This window comes from Neodiprion fabricii, chromosome 7, assembly GCF_021155785.1.
Source record: "Neodiprion fabricii isolate iyNeoFabr1 chromosome 7, iyNeoFabr1.1, whole genome shotgun sequence".
NCBI lineage: Eukaryota > Metazoa > Arthropoda > Insecta > Hymenoptera > Diprionidae > Neodiprion > Neodiprion fabricii.
The window spans coordinates 11,340,375-11,357,919 of record NC_060245.1 but is presented as its reverse complement, the minus strand read 5'-3'; the positions used below and the strand labels follow the sequence as shown (position 1 = coordinate 11,357,919).

The following is a 17,545-nucleotide window of genomic DNA, read 5'->3' as shown; positions in this document are numbered from 1 at the left end:
TTATTCTCCTACTGGTTTCATTCAAATATTGGAACTGGAAGTATGCGAAACTATGAAACTACCACTGGGGATTCCCACCTTTGGAGGTTGATTTCACCCCTTTAGATCGTTAACCCGCCGAAAAAAATAATACGTGTTATTTAAATTGTGCTGTGCTATTCGGGACGTGTAGCAGAGTCGCATTGCCACTAATTTATCATTTGTCGTTTGCTGATCGGTAGTCGTCATGTACGTTTGGTTGAAAACGCCATCAGTCTCAGTCGTCGTCTTTCGGTAAAGTCCACTGTCAGTCGTGGCTGCATGAAAAACAGTCCTATTTCCTGTCAGTCGGTGGCCATTGTCAAGTAGTATTGAAAACCACAGCATCTCAGGTTTGATGCAGCGCTCAATTTGAGAAACATACACAAATCACCCGACTTGTTTCACATTGTCATCAAATTTTCGTTACAAGATGTATACAATTGTCATCAAGGGAAGGAAAATCATTACATACCATTTCCGGTCGCTGTTATCAGTCCGCTGCCGAGCTGTCTGAGTTTGCTAAAGGTGGTGCCACTTTCCTCCGGGGTCACGGATCCCGCTGGTCCCGGTTCTGGTTGTGTAGTTACCATCTTTGAGGAGAGAAAAATAAAGAAGTTTTATTTTGTGGATCATTTATTCCAATTTTTGCTGTAAAAATTATGGTATGAAGATGAAATTAATATTCTCGCGAACAGTTTAGCACGAGCTTAGAGATACATAAGGTGCATAGTTTAATCAAAACAACGTCCAAATCAAAGAATTACAAAATAATTTAGTTTAGTGTTTGTTGTTCTTATTGTTTATATATTTATGGTTGATTTTCTTGCCCCTAGGGTCTCTAGACTATTATGGTTTAATATGTGCGTGTCGTGCATGAATACATAGGACATTTCACAAAGAAATGACCAAGCCAAACCGATGGGGTTGGAAATTTAAGTCATATATTTTTTTTCTGAAAGGTTTTGAGTCTGGAAATATAGTTCTCAAGGGATTTTTTAATTGCCGCCTTCGTTTGGATAGAATCACTCTCGGTCGATTTAAAAAATTTTATATTCAAGACTAAGTTTCTAACAGAAAAATGTGTATTTCAAAAAAACATTAAGAACAAAAAGGTTTTGTTTTCGAACGTAGTTTCAATAAAAAAAAAATATGCGGTATCATAAAAACCAGCAGAAACAAAAATAATTAATATCTTTTCCGTTCCTGAAAATACGCCATTCTGTATTTGGAAAAATCAAATCTTAAATTAATCTTTGTCAAATTACAAACGTTTCAAGCCCTCATGAACCATGGAATAACGATTTTTCAATTTTGAACATAATCTTTTGGAAAAAAAATCTGAAAAATATGACTACGAACATTTTTCTCATTTCTTTTGTCATACATTTCTGTCATAATTAAATATTTATTTATTATATATTCATGATTATACATTCTTAAACATTACTTGTGAAAAACATGTTTCTTGTGAGTAATGTTTGCTGAAACTCAATCACTAAAAAAATTAACTGTTGGACAACTTATTTACCAAAAATGATTTTAAGGTAAGTGGAATAAAGGAGAAAATTATAATTACATAATTGACTCACATATTATGTATAATTAATTGTGATTTGATTGACATTTATGATTTTTTTTTTAATTATATTGGACATAACTAGCAACATTTTACTGTTTTTTCAAGTTATCAATAAATTGATAATCTGGCAAAAAAGAATATCTTTTATATCTACTCTTGATATATTGAAAAAACAGTCAAATGTTACTAGTTTTGTCCAGTTACGTGTTTGTTTTTCAACATTATTTTACCTCAATTCTTGTGAAGTTGGGTAATAGGATGGGTATTTATAGTGATTATGAAATGAGTTTCATTGGTCGGGTTACGGTGTTGGACAGAGACTGTTATTTTTTGCCGCTGGGTTGCCGTATGGTCGTTTGTTGTCTGGTGCCAATCCTTTTAGGTAAGGACATGCGTGGTTTCGTAGCTTTTCTAGCCCGTCTCGGCGTAGTTAGCTAAGGCGTACGAGGAATGGTTTTTTGTCAGTCATCTGCCAAAGATCTTTTGTTGGGAAGGATATTGGTAGTCTAACAGTTTGTTTTAGTGCGTTTTTGTAGCAGATCTCCATTTTCTTTAGAGCCGTTTTGTTATATAGTGGTAGAAGATATTCCGTCCCATAATTTATTGACGGCAGAACGCATGCTCAGATCACACGCCATTTGACATATGCGTCTACCTCAGAGTTTTGCTTTGATGCCTTGAAGGCAATCGATAACGTATTTTGTGATTGCAAGTCTTTTCGAGGATTGCGGTGTTATTTTTAGTGTTCTCGAGTTGGTAATTCCGAAGTAGCTCAATTTTCTTGTTGCTACGATCGTTACAATGTTTCGTGTAAGTGGGTCTTTGACGTAGATCCTGCGTTGGTCGCGTGTACTGTGTTATCATCTAAAGATTATAGCTTGCGATTTGACAGTGTTATATTTCAGTCCTAATTTTTGTTTGTAGCTTAATAGTTCTTGGGTGTTTCTCTCGGTAAGGTGTTTTGTTCGTAGTGGGGTGTCCGTTGATTAGGATCATTAAGTCATCGGCGTGCTGCAAGCTGAGATTAGCTAAGTGCGGGACATCAGTTATATACAGGCTGAAGATTATTGGCCCTAGTACCGATCCTTGCGGGACACCATGTAGTTGTCGGATTGGATCACAGATATCGTTGAAAAATTCGCTTTACAGTTTTCTATTAGTTAAATAGGATGAAATCATCTTTATTATGCTAATATTTTGTTTTTTCCTGTGAGTTTATGTATGAGTGCGTTGTGGTTTATACAACCGAAAATTTTTGAGAGGTCTAACGAGACAGCGCGGCAAGTCTTTTCTTCGTTAATCGATTTTTGAATAAAGTGAATCATTCTAGACGTCGATTCTGTACTAGGCGCAATAGAATAGCGTCCGACGCAAAGTCGACATAGCGTCGGAAGCGTTATATATTGCGTACGACGCGATTCTGTAGCATCTCAAATAGGCGCAGTAACTGCGTCAGTGATGATATTTAGCGTCAGAATATTACGCAGGGTGTCGATCCCGTGCAATCGTCATTGCGTCTTTCATTGCGTTGTGAGGTGAGGTAAAATGTAACATTTGAATTATTGAATTACTTGTGGAAAATGTGTTATAGTGAGGTTAGAGTCCCATACTTTCGTGTTTCGCGCTACATTATCTTTTGTATTGTTAGATACTTGTGAACGGAGTGTTAAAATGTAGGTACACTGCACATACGATTTACGCCGTATACTTTAAGAACTAAGCAAACCAAAAGTTTTATTAAATAGAAGATGCGCATCATATAAATGTGTGTAAATTGTACAACAAGGACGATGTAAAAAGAAACTACGATATACTTGTAAATGAGTAATTAGCTTAAGAATACAGGGGGAAACGGTTGAAGCGAGGGGTCGGTACGACATAACTTCAATCTAATACTAACAAATTTTTCTGAAAGATCGTTTGATGGATTGGAAACTGGAATTGTTGGGCTGTTTGTCTAGTAGCTAGACGCAGAAGCCTTGACTATTTTAAATGTTTCTAGTAATTCATTTGCGGGAGAAATAGGTTATGAGTTTTTTGCTCCATTTCCCTCGCGCTAATCGCTGCTAAAAGGCAGAGGAGGGATTTGAGCCTCTCCTTAAGAGTATGTGACACACCGACGACCGATATCAAAAAATGTTTCCAAATTTTTTTATGGGTGCTGATGTTTTGAAAAAAAGAAAAATGTTACGGACTACGTTTATAAATTGTTCGGCCGCCAACATTTTTCTTATCCCCAAAACCTCATCGCATTTTGAAAAAATCTGCATCTAAAATTTGGGGAGAGGATAGGGCCTGAGTAGAAGTTTCACATTCCCTTAAAGTGTCTGGTTTTAGTTTACATATAATACTTCAATGATGTCGAGTGTACGTCAATTAATATAAGGTGCTGTAAATTCTGCACTAATCGTGGTATGCTTTACAGCAGTGAAGTGCTGTTGTTTCTATTTTTTTCCATATAAAATATTTGCAGAGAAGAGGATTTAAATTATTGTAATGTGTTGAAAAAAAAATATACCTCATGTTTCAAATATTGAATTCTTAGATGGCTATGGTAATGTTACTCGTTGATGTAGCAGACTTTGAAGAAGAGGACAAAGCAATATTACAGTTACGAGTCACCCGCAAGAGGTTGCGCGATGAGCAGAATGTATTCAATTTACCAGATATTCAGTTCAAAAATTTGTTCAGAGTTTCAAAAGATTTAGTGAGGGATCTCGTGACAGAACTGAGACCACATCTGCAACGTGAACGCTCAAGTGGTCTTTCAGTGGATACTCAAGTAAGTATATAATCTTAAAGTATGTCGATTGAGTTACGAGCAAATATTATCATACGCGCATTCTGTGTGCTTTTCATAAAAGAATTTCACAATTAATGATGCTTTCTTTAGCTTCCTACAGGTTCTTTGCGCCATTCGGTTTTATGCAGTTGGTTCTTATCAAAGAGCAATAGGACAGGATTTTACATTGCCTTTGAGTCAGACTGCAGTCAGCCAGTGTATCCAATCAGTGTCCGTTGCTATCAACGATCATGTGTTTCGCCGATGGATTAAATTCCCTACCACTTCGGAGCAAAGAGAGGCAGCTAAAATAAAATATGCTAATGCTCCACAACCATTTCCTGGAGCAATTGGCGCAATAGACTGCACTCATGTCGGAATCGTTGCTCCTAAGGAGAATGAGGAAGCTTTTGTGAATCACCATGGTTATCCTACGAATGTTCAAATGGTTAGCTGAAATTGAAGTACAAGTGTATTGCATGGAAGGATTGATGTAGGTATATTATCATACATAACACATGGGTTCACTACCGAGTAATCACTCGAATACCGGGACAATCTCTTGAAACTATACATACAATGCGCATGCGCTGAATAATTCAATCTCATTGGTCGGTGAAATCGCCCTGCGGCCAGCTGCGGCGATGTTTTCGTCTGCTGAACAGAGCGCCAAGGTACACAAAATGAAACTGAAGCTGTAATTCTCTCGCGCGTAAAGCCGTGGATTGAGGTTATGCTGCTGTTTATTTTTACGTAACGTGAATTGTTTAAGAAGAACAGTATCGTTCAGCAATACCGCGGTCGATGTCGGAAGATATTCAACCGACGCAATAAAGAATTTAACGGAAAAGCAAATATCAAATGATACAGAAATTGGGTGTTATGTATTGAAAGAAAAAATCTGAAATTCAATGTGAAATGTCATTAACAAGTGGGAGTCTGGACAAACAGAGGTAGGTAAGTAAAAACAAAGTTTATTGTGAACAGATTCTTTATTTACATAAAATTAAAAATGCGTCTCATTAACGATTTATGTATTGTGCATTTTATTGGAAATTAGTTGTATCGAAAAATACCAAAAGATCCTGTCTGATGATAATAGCTTCTAATATTTTCAGGTACGAAGTAATTCATTGTCAAAGCGGGACTAAATTTGTCAGGCATGGAAGCATGTAGGTAAATTTCCAATTACGTGATCTTTGACTATTACAATATTTTAACATGGATTCAATGATAAAATTAGTTTTTTTTTGCAGCAGGCTCAAAGTTTAGGCTTTGATTAACACGAGGAAAATTATGCCTTACCTGACGGTCAAAACGTTTAGGTGGCAAGGATCCTGGTTTCTCGAGCGGTGCAATCATTATAACCATCGAACCTGGTTGTTCCGTCAGACATCAGGTGCCAAAGTGAATTTCATCAGGCCATCGCCACCTTCTTAATATCAGTTGAGGCAAAATTGAAGAGCGGGATATACTACAGATCATAATGGCTGAATATCCCATCATTTTACTTTGATCGAGCCAATAGCGATAAGTTTGTTACTTGAACGTTGCTGCCAATTCGTTCTACCGAGGAATCATTCTGTGCACCATTGTAATTCAAGCATTATTATTGACCAGCATTGTCTTTCAAACTTTATGCCATTTAATTTGGTATCTTATTTTGAAGCTTACTTTTACTCTCTTTGGCTTTGAATTCAGATGAATAGTTTTTCAAGTCCTCAATTAGATTGTGGGGTTGAATTTCGCTAGGCAAACTGAATCAATATAAATCTAGAATTGTTAAATAACTTCAGTTAAAAATGTCTTTAAATTTGATCTTAGTTGACGGTGTCATCAGGCTAGCTAGTTGCACGATAACTTAAAACCAAATTCAATTTTACACTCTTTATAGGGTCGTACGCTAAGACTGAAAGCTTGTAAATCTCCATTTACCACAATTATTTTTGCATTTTATGTTTGCATTGTCTCGAGCAAAAGATATCTGATTTTGAGATTGTAAACGGAACCTGAAACGCAGAAGTTATTCAGTAGCACGAATTGAAAACCAAGAATTTCATAATGGTTCCTGCAACAAAGGGACTCTTTCCAAATATCCTTGTTACACGGTGATGTTCGGAGGATTATGAACAAGATATTGTATCGGATTACATTATTTGGAAAAAAAATTTCATAAACTTCGTTAAGAATTAGATATTAATCTATTTTGATGGAATAAGGGACACAATCTTGAATCCGATAAGTCAATATCCTCGTAATAATTTTCTGACATTATTCTAAAACATGATTGTCCTTGAAGCTAATTGTGACGTTAAGGCGCATTTTGAGAAAGTTGTTTTTCAACTTGTGTCATAGGATGTGATCTACGTTCCTGGTTTCTACGCTTCCGATTAGATTTTCTTTGTTTCGAACCGCACTAACATGAAATATAGAAATCATTTTAATAAATGTAATATTACTTGAATTTTCAATTTGAGTATTGGGTTCCCTTCATTTATTTGATCGAACATCATTGAAAATTTGCGAAATGAACTCTGACGATCATTAGAAAATTTTTAATAGTAGTAGCAATAATTTATTGATCGGAAAAAATACATTGAACATCGACTATTTGTAAATTTTGTTGAACTATTTTCAAAAAAAAAAAGATTTACCATTCTGTTACAGATAGTGAGATATTTAAATTTCTTGAACGCTCGGTTTAATGTCTCATTTTCAAAAGTGATAAAATTCAATATTACCACCTGAAATCACAAGAGAGTGAGAAAGTTGCTTAGCTGCTTGAAAGTGGCGATGATCTTTGTACGTGTGATAAATTGAATAGGTAGTTAACAGTAAATATTATAGATGTAATTATTTTGGCCGTATCACCTGTTGATAGAAAAAAATTTCATTGGTATTTCTAATGTACGAAATAATGAAAGTGATCAAATAAAATGTTCCCACCTACCCGCTGCGTTTCTTCCAAGCAACCAACATTTAAACAGATTTCTCATTTCAGTCGAATAAAGCCAATTTTCAAAGAGCATTAGCATCAACTTTCCGAGTCACTACCTCGACTGTTTGAGATTCTAACCTTAAAAATTCGTATGAACTACATCGCCGCAGAAACAGACTTTGACAGCTGAAACTCGAAGTGGCCAACCTGTCCTAGCAGCCGATAAAACTCGCGCATGCGCATTGTATGTATAGTTTCAAGAGATTGTCACGGAATGTAAATAAACGGGTGCTTTTGATTATTATAATTTTTTTGGTACTTTCCATAAACAATAATGCAAAATACACTCCACTGTCGATAATGAACCCATTCAAAACAAAATGCTGTTTTCAGATTTGTGAACCAGAACTGCGTATTTTAAATGTGAGCACCAGATTCCCAGGATCACGTCATGATGCTGAAATTGGGATGCAGTCACCTGTGCGCGATCTTATGAAGCTGTGTCACAGGCAAGGCAAGAGGCAAATATGGTTGTTGTGTTAGTAATTCCAGAATCAGCATGTAAATTTTATTGTTTCCGTCTCACAAGGTATATATACCCAATTTAATCTACCTATCTTACTATCTAGGTGATTCAGGCTATCCTTTGGAACCATGGCTTTCAACACCAATACCGAATGCTCCAAATGGATTACCTGAGTATACTCGTATACATGTATGCCACTGCACATTGTAGTGCCCGCTCAGTTATAGAGCGATGTTTTGGTGCACTCAAATCGGTATGGAGATGCTTGTCACATGAGAGTTTGTGATCAGAATAGTCAACAGTTATGAAATCAATTTAGAGCGAATTATTCTCATTGTCATTTTATATTTTTTCTGCTTCAGTAACGTTTAATAATGTACGAGCCTGATATGCGGGAAGAATAATCAATGCTTATGCCATGTTGCATAATATGCGTTTGCATTATCGTATACCATTTGAAGAGATCGCCGAGGAAGATTCCGCACAGGCTGATGCTATATGCCAGCACACGGACCTTATATTGCTGAACCTCTTGAAGAAAGAGCACGCCTTGCTGAGGGACGCCGTGTACAGAAGCAACTTGTACGAGACAACTCTATGCACTTGTATTTGGCGGTGTATATCTGACTTCGTGAAGAATCCGGAAAATCATACGAAATACAGTAGCGCTCAAAAGTATTTTGACAAAGGTAGTAATTGAGTTAATCACATGCAAGAATAAACTACAAAAATCAATAATATTATTTGTTGAAACAAATTCGATGTTCTATATAATTGTTAAAAATGAACTCTCGATTACTCGAAAATGAAGTAGAAGTGAAGAAAAGTAAGAAAAATAATTGATCAAAGTAATAACGAATCTTATATTATCAAAATACTTTTGAGCACTATTGTATGTATGTGGTCAGACTTGATAGATATATATATGTATATATTATACCATATCTTTGGCGTTGAAATGTCCTGTACATAAAGAAAATTGTGAATAATTTCTATTTTTTTAAATGAGGAAAAGCGTGTGAGTTGAAACTTGTATTGCTTTCTTATAGCCTACTCCATTTCATCTATTTCTCGCTATGAAAAGTAACTTTTGTGATTTACTCTACGGCTGACCGTGTTCTGAGGTTTCCATGGCAATCCTACGGAATTTAATAAAAAACGAACAAAAAAATGTGCATAACAAGTCAAAAATGATGGGCGTGCAAAAAAATAATTCAAAAAATTAAAAACTTCATTCAACCTGAACTCATTCGGCGTTTTTATTTTCCAACTCAATTTCTGAGCATGTCATATATGCATACACAAACAAATCCATGCACGCACTTTCACTCAATATTGTTTCGAACTTTCTATATTTTGGGCACTGGCACAAAATTCTTAAAAACAAAACCAGGTCCATGTGAAAAAAAGAAATTATACATAATAGTTTCATATTATTAAGAATATAAATTTTAATGCGAATATGATCGGGATTAATTAAATCTGCCTCTTCACTTCTAACTTCTCATTCTCCAGCTCCAGTCGTTTGGATTCGTTATTTGCAGAAATTAGCATCGCCTGTGACATTCTCTAAAAAATGTAAGTACAAATATTTGCACAATTCCACTGGCATAATAATTTGCAGATGGATTTATTCATATACATTTTAAGCAAAAGTACCTCAAGTATTTCGTTCTGCTTTTCTTGCATTTCAGCAACTGTCTTAAAGACATTATCTTTTCGCCTGGTTTCTTTCTTGCACCGGGAACTGACAGGGCGTGTGGCTGTTTTTATGTTGGGATTGTCTGCTGAAATGATGGGTGTGACTGTGTGTGCGATGATGATGCTATGCCTATGCCATCATCACTGCAGACAACATCTACAAATATTTTTGGTTGTGAAAGGTGCTGTAATTTATCAAATTCTTGTACATTCTGTATAGTGAATTCCTTCTCTTTTCCTATTGCCGTGTCTGATTCTACGAATAAAACACATTGCTACATCGTCATATCATAGATCATTATTGTTAGTAATACACGTTCGGGACATACACTTACCAATTATGCTGTTTTTCGCAACTATGTCGTACTCTTCGAATACCAATATATGAGTAGGTATCTCATTCAACACTGACTCGTCTGCTTCCAGCAGTTGTATAATTGCAAACTGAAATATGTACACGAATAAAAATGTTTGGCTTTTCAATTATTTAAATGGAAGGGACTAACTTGTATACCATTCATGGGGACTGAGCTAGAGCAGTTGATCCGATATAAATGAGTTCCTTTGTCCAGCGTTAAATTAAACTTACTTTAATACTATCAGTTATTTTCGTTTACTCACGCACATTTTCCAAATTATTTGTCACAATTTTGATCTCTTCTTATACTCGGTATGTAATCTATCTAAAAGAATATCTTCTGTAACCAATTTTTGTATTTAACCTTCTCATTGCATACCACCTCTTCAGGCATCGAATCAGGGATCCAGCACCCTTCTGTTGCAGCAGGTCCTATCATTCCGAGGATCATCAAATCTTCTTCCAAGAGGGTATTGTATTCGACGGGAAAATTTCCAGTTTTGAGGCGGGCATTTTTATGGCCGACAGCGTTGGCTCTGACTCGAGTTTTTATATCCTTCCAAGCCTAAAAAACGCCATAACAACTGCTCTTCAAAAACAGAGTTTCCACCGTCACAAAAATCGGAGGTTTTGAAGCGAGACTGCATTTGAACCAAGGTAAATGTAATCTGGTTAAATTTTAGTCTCGTTTCAAAACTTTCATTTCAGTCCTGGTAGAAACTTGGTGAATGGGAATAAAAAAATTTATCAATTATCGTTTTATCTATAAGAAAATTACACTAATTGCAAATAACCAGTGATAAAAAAATCAACGTTTTTATAAGGAATGAAGGTTTTCGAAGTTTACTCACTTTCTGCCACTGAATTTGTGTTTTTTCAAACGCTAAGGAGTTCAATTCCCGTGTGAGTGCCTTCCATAATTCATCTCCTTTTTCTTTTCCTCGAGCACCTATAAGCCGTCCTGCTACAAACTCTCTATGGTTATGTATATATTCGATCAAATATTTCCTTTGTTTATTGTTGTGCTTGTGGGAACGTTTTGCTACTTCAGTAGGACTGTAACAAATCCATATTCATATCAATGTGACATTATAAAACCTGCCGTTATCATCTTATAAATATGCTTAGTCTTATAACGTCTTATAACCGATTTTTCAAATAGCAATTTTGTGAATAAATATAGCTAACAGAAGTAACACACCGAACAATGAAACAAAACTTTTCTAGAGATCATAACTAAGGTTATGATCTCTTATATATTAATATAAACGTATTATTTCATTACTTATGTATTAATTTCATGTAAATATTAACCTCATATATTATTTCCTCACTTACTTCATTTTGCACGTTGATTCTTATGTTACAAATCTCGAAATCACAAAAAATTTTATAGCTTATTTATTCTTACTGCAAACAGCAATGTAACTAAAAAAAAACTATGTTATATTGCCGCGCAACAGGTCCCCATTCTTTTAGAATGGGGAGGTTTAAACCACGGTTTCAAGGCAACCATTGGGCCGGAGAAACCGCTTGCTTGTAACGCCTGACGCAAAATAGCACTCGGTACAGAATCGCTTTTCATAATAGCGGCGCTTTCGCAAGCGACCTTTCGTGTTGCGTCGCTTCATATCGTCCCTTCATTGCGCCTAGTACAGAATCGACCCCCTGGTGAGTTGGTTGGTAGTTCCTAGCTCTGGTCTGAACCCATGTTGCGTATCTGGAAGAAGCTTGCAGCAGGCATCCCTTCTGTTTAGTATAATTCGTTCAAACCATTTACCCATGATGTTGAACAGTGTAATTGGCCTATATGAAGTTGGCTTGTTTACTGGTTTTCCGGGCTTGTGTAGAAATATACACAACTCGGATAAGACAGCTTTTGTGCATGCTTTTTAGATGTTGTGCGCCAATTTTGTCTGATCTGGGAGCTTTATTGTTTTTCAATTTCTTTCGAAGTTCTTCTTGTTTCTCAGTCATTGGTGGTTCGAAACGGTTTGGACGGCGCTCGTATTATAGATCAAGGAATAGAGCAGAAAAACACTGATTCTGTGACAAAAATAGTATCTGGAACCTGCTTGTGTCATTACACGAAAGACAGTCCGTACTTATATTCTGCCATGTTTTGTACATGCAACTACCATTCATTAATTTTTTATAAACATTTAAGAGCAGAAATCGTGTTTCTTTTTTAGTTCCATGCTAACCTATTAATTTCTCACCTATTTCGCAGTACGTTAACGCAAATCAAAATATACCTTTCGTAGTACAATACTTTTACTTTCGAAATATGCTTGGGCAATTGAAATCGAACAATCCGTAGAGCGACCAAGCACGCTGCGAGACAGTGCATGAAATAATTGTAACTGCAATTACGCAAAAACTAATTATCCGACAACGCTTGTGTTGTGTACACATGAAGTATCTATCAAGATGTACTATCTTGCGGAGAGCCTGCGCTACAACTTCAAAAATGTGAGAGTTATGGATTTTTGAATAACGGTGATTTTTTCGGTTTTTCTCCGTTAATAATAATCCGATCGAGTTGGTTTGGCGCTCATTTTCTTCGTATTTTTATTTTCTACAATTTGTCTGTTTAGAGCATCGCGATTGTTTCATTCGATTTCATTTCATAAGCGAAAAACTAAAAGAAAAACACGATTTTTGGCTCTTGAATGCTTATAAAAAATTAATAAATGATAGTTGCGTGTCCAAAACATGGCAGAATATAAGTACGGACTGTCTTTCGTGTAATGGCACAAGCGGTATCCAGATATTATTTTTGGCACGCAAAATTCACTATTTCTTGTTCTATTACTGTTGTTTGTGAGGTTTCTATTTACATTGCTTTCGGGTACGATTGTTGCGTCGATTAACAACTCTGATATTTCTGTTTGGGTAGTTGCTCCGTCGAAGAAGGCTACTCGGTTATCCGGCCATTTTAAAGACTTTGGTACAACACCTGCATGGCAAGTCCACTTTTATGCACCATTTACAAACAACGAAAGTAGTTTTTTATACTGCAACGTATCGGTTACTCGACATACTCGTACTGGTAACCGAGTACACGCATGATAGATCAACATGAGCAGGACAACCTCTACACACGACGAGGCAACAACACAGGGATTATAAACTGGGTATATAAGGACCACGCTGAGTAGCACCAGGCAGCAGTGTTTCAGCATATAGCGGACCTGACTCAATAGCCAGATAGTAGGAGCAGTGTTCCAGCATAGAGTGGAGCTGACTCGATAGCTAGATAGTAGGAACAGTGTCGAGCATAGCGCCATCTGACTCAAACCGTAGGTACAGAAACAGAGGAGGCAAAGCGCCCACCTGATTGAAAAAGGGGAAGAAGATAGAAGGCCATAGTGGATAAGCTAGCACAGCTCCACATTTAAAACATAAATTCTTGTAGAACCGAAATTATTTTATGTTATTTTCTTTTGTACTATTTTTGTTTTTCAAAACGACTTATTATTATTATGTAAGATATACGATTAATGTTCATTGTACATTGAGTGCATTACCAATTAACCACGGTTGTTTCCTCATCCGATAAGTAGAATCTCAGATAGATTAGGGACTCAGCGACGGTGACACTGCATTACACTAGGCATCGTTGTAACAACCATGACCCAGTCGTGATATTGTGTATCCCGAGTCTGATTGACAGCCGCGGCAACCCACCCTGGACTGTGGCGCATATCGATAAAATAAAGAGCAGGATCGATGAGCAAAGTAAATTCAAACCCTGCATCGTTGGAGGGACCATGGCAACGGCATTAGCGCCCGAGACCTTGGATTAGGTTAATACACAAACAACGACCGTATTCTAGTCCTAGTTGTAGGATAGGCGACAAAGGTAACCCCTTTGCACGTTGAGGTTAAACTAAAGAAGTATAGGGTTTTTCTTTGAATAGGGAATACCTATCTTTCTTGTCCCTATTCCCTTGAGATAGCCCTCATTTAATAAGCAACTAGGGGTTTCGCCCTGCGCGCTTCGCGCGCCAACCCCACCTCAGCGCTACGCGCCGCGAGCACTCGGCGCAGCACGCCTTACTATTTCCTTATACATTGGCTATTAGACACGTTAATTCATTTATGCTGATTGGATGACAGGTCTGCAACTGTTGATTGGTTGTTTTCGATCAACCCGACATTGCTATTGGCTCCCTATGCAGGTCTGCTCAGATTGTTTTCGTAAACGAATCCACTCACGTGTGCAAAACTCCCGATGCCATGCAACCCCAATTGCATTCGGCGACTTATTTTGCTACAGTTATTATTTTCAGATTTTTTTACGTATAGCTACATATAGAGATATAGAGTCTACTGTGTCTGGTTTATAAATACAAATAATTGATATCAATCCTTTTTTTTCAAATAAATTCATTTTACATATTTCACTTTAAATTGATTTCGAAGTTGACTCCGAATCTCATTGATTCATGAAAAATTTCGATCTTCTCCTTCGCTCCTCTGAACTCAGAGTAGATTTAATTATTTATTTGCGTTACTTCTATATTTTCAGATACTGCCCCGTCACCTGAAACGATCAGAGCTGCTAGCTCACCACAGGTTGGCGCATTGTACCGCCGTCTATCGTCTTCCTTAAGTGCAATAAAGTTTAATCTCAACAGGCTTTCTCCCTTAACAAATCGCTCGTACATTGTTTTGAAATTTGCTGCATAAGGATTGATATCTATTATCAGTCTACCAATAATTTCCAACAGGTTTGCTCTTCTTGCGTCGTTTTCTCTCAGCGCTAGCTGAGTTTGCGCGTCGTAGATGTAAATTTGTCTATATCTCGCTCGATTATTGTTTGCGGTCTCTAAGCTTGTAGATATTTTGTAACTTGTAACAGTTGAATTTAGCCGCCAAAGCAGTGACTACGGGACTCAGTAATAGGTAGGTCCGCAGGGAGGGGGGCTTTCACCTAAGCGGTTATATGACATATGTATGGGCAATCGATCGAGAAGTGTAAGCGAGAGACGACGGGTTAGCAATCGATCGAGAAGTATGAGAGGGAGACGACGGATGAGCGGTCGATCGTCATCAGAGTGCGCTCTAAAATTAAGAAATCATAACGAATGAATAAATACCACCGACGAAAAATGAAGTAAAACGCATACGGATTCTATTGCGAGAACGAAGGACTCGTAGCAGCGGCCCATCTTTTACGGATTCCCGATCAAGGAAAAACCACCTAGATATGACGGACGAGGGGATTCAAATTGGCCGGGCACGGAATTAGCGAGCGCAACTGAGGAAATGGAAACTGGGATTTGACGAATATCCCCAAAGACACGCTTATGATAAGTTTTATATTCTGACCTGTACTATTTTATCTGTAATTTTACGAGTATGCCGTTTATGGAATTGTTATTGTCCTAGATGTCCGCCGTGCCCATTTTATTTATACAATTTATTTATTATTTTCTCTCATATTTATACATTTCTTTTATTCGGTTATCATATAGATGCATGTCATTCGGTCATACCGACATCCGAAATTCCGTTTTAAATAAAAACAATAAAAACCAATAAAAAGTAAATTGATAGTGGATGATTTTCGTTAATTGCGAGAGGCTCCGTAGTTGAAGTTAATCCTGGTCGAAGCAAACCGCGAAAACGAAAAGACCGTTACAAACTCACATCCCCGATTATTTTCATCACACATGGTCCTGGATTCTCCAGATCTGCCACGGTACAATTGAATGATGCAAACGCAATCGCGTCATTATATGATCGTATATGTTGTCTGAAGTGTCTTGATACTTCGTCATTCCCTTCTTGCAGACGCTGAAGTACATCAGGATATTCCGTTAATGGTGGCAATGTTATTTTTCCTCCATGACAGCAATTATTTGCCACCCTTCCTGTTTCATATTTGAACTTTTCTGCATTGCTATATTTACATTTTACTTTCATTTCACCCATGTCTAGTTGCTCCACAGCTTTGAAAATGCCTTTTTCAATACCCCCGTTGTAACGATGCTCAGCAATGATTGGTTCACTATTCATTACTTCCACTCGTTCTTTGTCTCTGTCTAATTCCAGCCTGTCTCTGCTATCTTCTATTGTTCGGCTGAATACAAAAAGTTCCTTCTCCATCGATGTCAACGTATCACTGTCACTTAAGGGAGCTTTCCAGTGTGAAATTTTCAAAAAATCGATTTTTTTTTTTTTGCTTTATCGAATAGTATACACTCTTCCGAATATTCCCTGAAAATTTCATGCCGAAATTCAGATTATTTCGGTTACTGTACAGCATTTTTTGGAAGAAGGCAACGGAGCGCTACAGCTGCCGCGTCGGCCGTCTGCCCGTGCGACTGTTATTTCTATTGTCTCGTTCCTACCTGCATGTACATGAACTTGGCTCGCCAATTGTCGAAAATGTGAATTCGGACTATTGCATAATTTGCCGTTAATTAGCCGTAAATTAGTCGCGCGACTTATTTTTTTGTCGCACTCAATTTTCAAAAAAAAAGCGGATCGCGTGCTAATTTTTCAAAAACTCAGCCCCAAAGGACGTATTCTGCGGCAAGCAGATAGTAGAAATCGCTACGCAGTGTGCTGTGTGCACCTTCAATGAAGGTTACGACCCAATTTTAAAAATTTTGAAGACGATGTGATGCACGATAGGGCCGAGCGCCGCAGATTTCGCCGCTAAGTACAAGAATGCGCGCATCATCCAAGCAAACCGCCAGGCGTCCCTGGATAGCAAAGAGGCGAGGACAGCTCGTCGGACTAAACAATCCATTGAGCACGATCTTTTCGAAGAAGCAGAACGGATATTGTACGGACCTGGCATCGCTGATTGACCGTAAGTAAACGATTTACCTAAAATTTCCTCACTTGAAACTTTGAACGCGTTTTTCTCGAAACAGCATTTTTCAAAACGGTGTCCAACTTGGAGGGCAGAGTTTTAAAGCTATCGAGTTGAATTTTTTACACAATATTCTTAACGTCATTGTTTATCGTGCTATAGAAGCTTTTTTTTTTTTTTTGACATCTTCCTATTTTTTTGTAAAAAAAACTGCCAAAAAAAATGCTAAAATCGATACTTTTTGTTCAAACTGGCGCCATTTTTGCAAAAAAAAAAAAAAAGACAAAAGCTTCCATAGCACGAAAGCCAATTATATACCGATCAATAATCTTTTTGTGTTTTTTGTTTCAGATCAAAATTGTGACCCCCAACGTGGACACCACATCCAAGTGCATTTTCTGCAACAATTGTTTCATCATTTTTATAGATATTAATTAATAAATAAATCGATCTTTAAAAAATTGTTTTGTATTCTTCAATACCCAATTAATATACAAAAAAAAAAACCAGACCGATTAGATTATTTTTTCTTTAAAAAAAAAAATCGCGAAAAACAGCGATTTTTCGGGCTGTCACACTGGAAAGCTCCCTTAATATTTCATCACCAAGATGAATTTCAGATACGTTATTCTTGCTCATAAGTCGTCGATACACTTCTTTTTCGTCTGTCGTTTCATCTGCTCGTTGTCTCTTGCTGTCCACTTCAATTCCTTCTATGCTTACTTTTCTTTTTTTCATCAATCTAAGCTTCTGTTCTTTGGTTAAAAATTGGTGTTCCTTCTCCATTGATATCGATCTATCTCCTTGA

General features: G+C 37.1%; 1 protein-coding gene across 1 annotated transcript in view; it reads right to left on the bottom strand.

Annotated features, from left to right (window-relative positions):
- LOC124186843 (regulating synaptic membrane exocytosis protein 1) overlaps nt 1–17,545 on the bottom strand; it is a 1,552,625-nt gene that overhangs the window by 1,165,805 nt on the left and 369,275 nt on the right. The window contains exon 3 of the mRNA XM_046578894.1: nt 494–611. Coding sequence (XP_046434850.1) covers nt 494–611 — 118 coding nt within the window. The remainder of the gene's footprint in view (nt 1–493; nt 612–17,545) is intronic.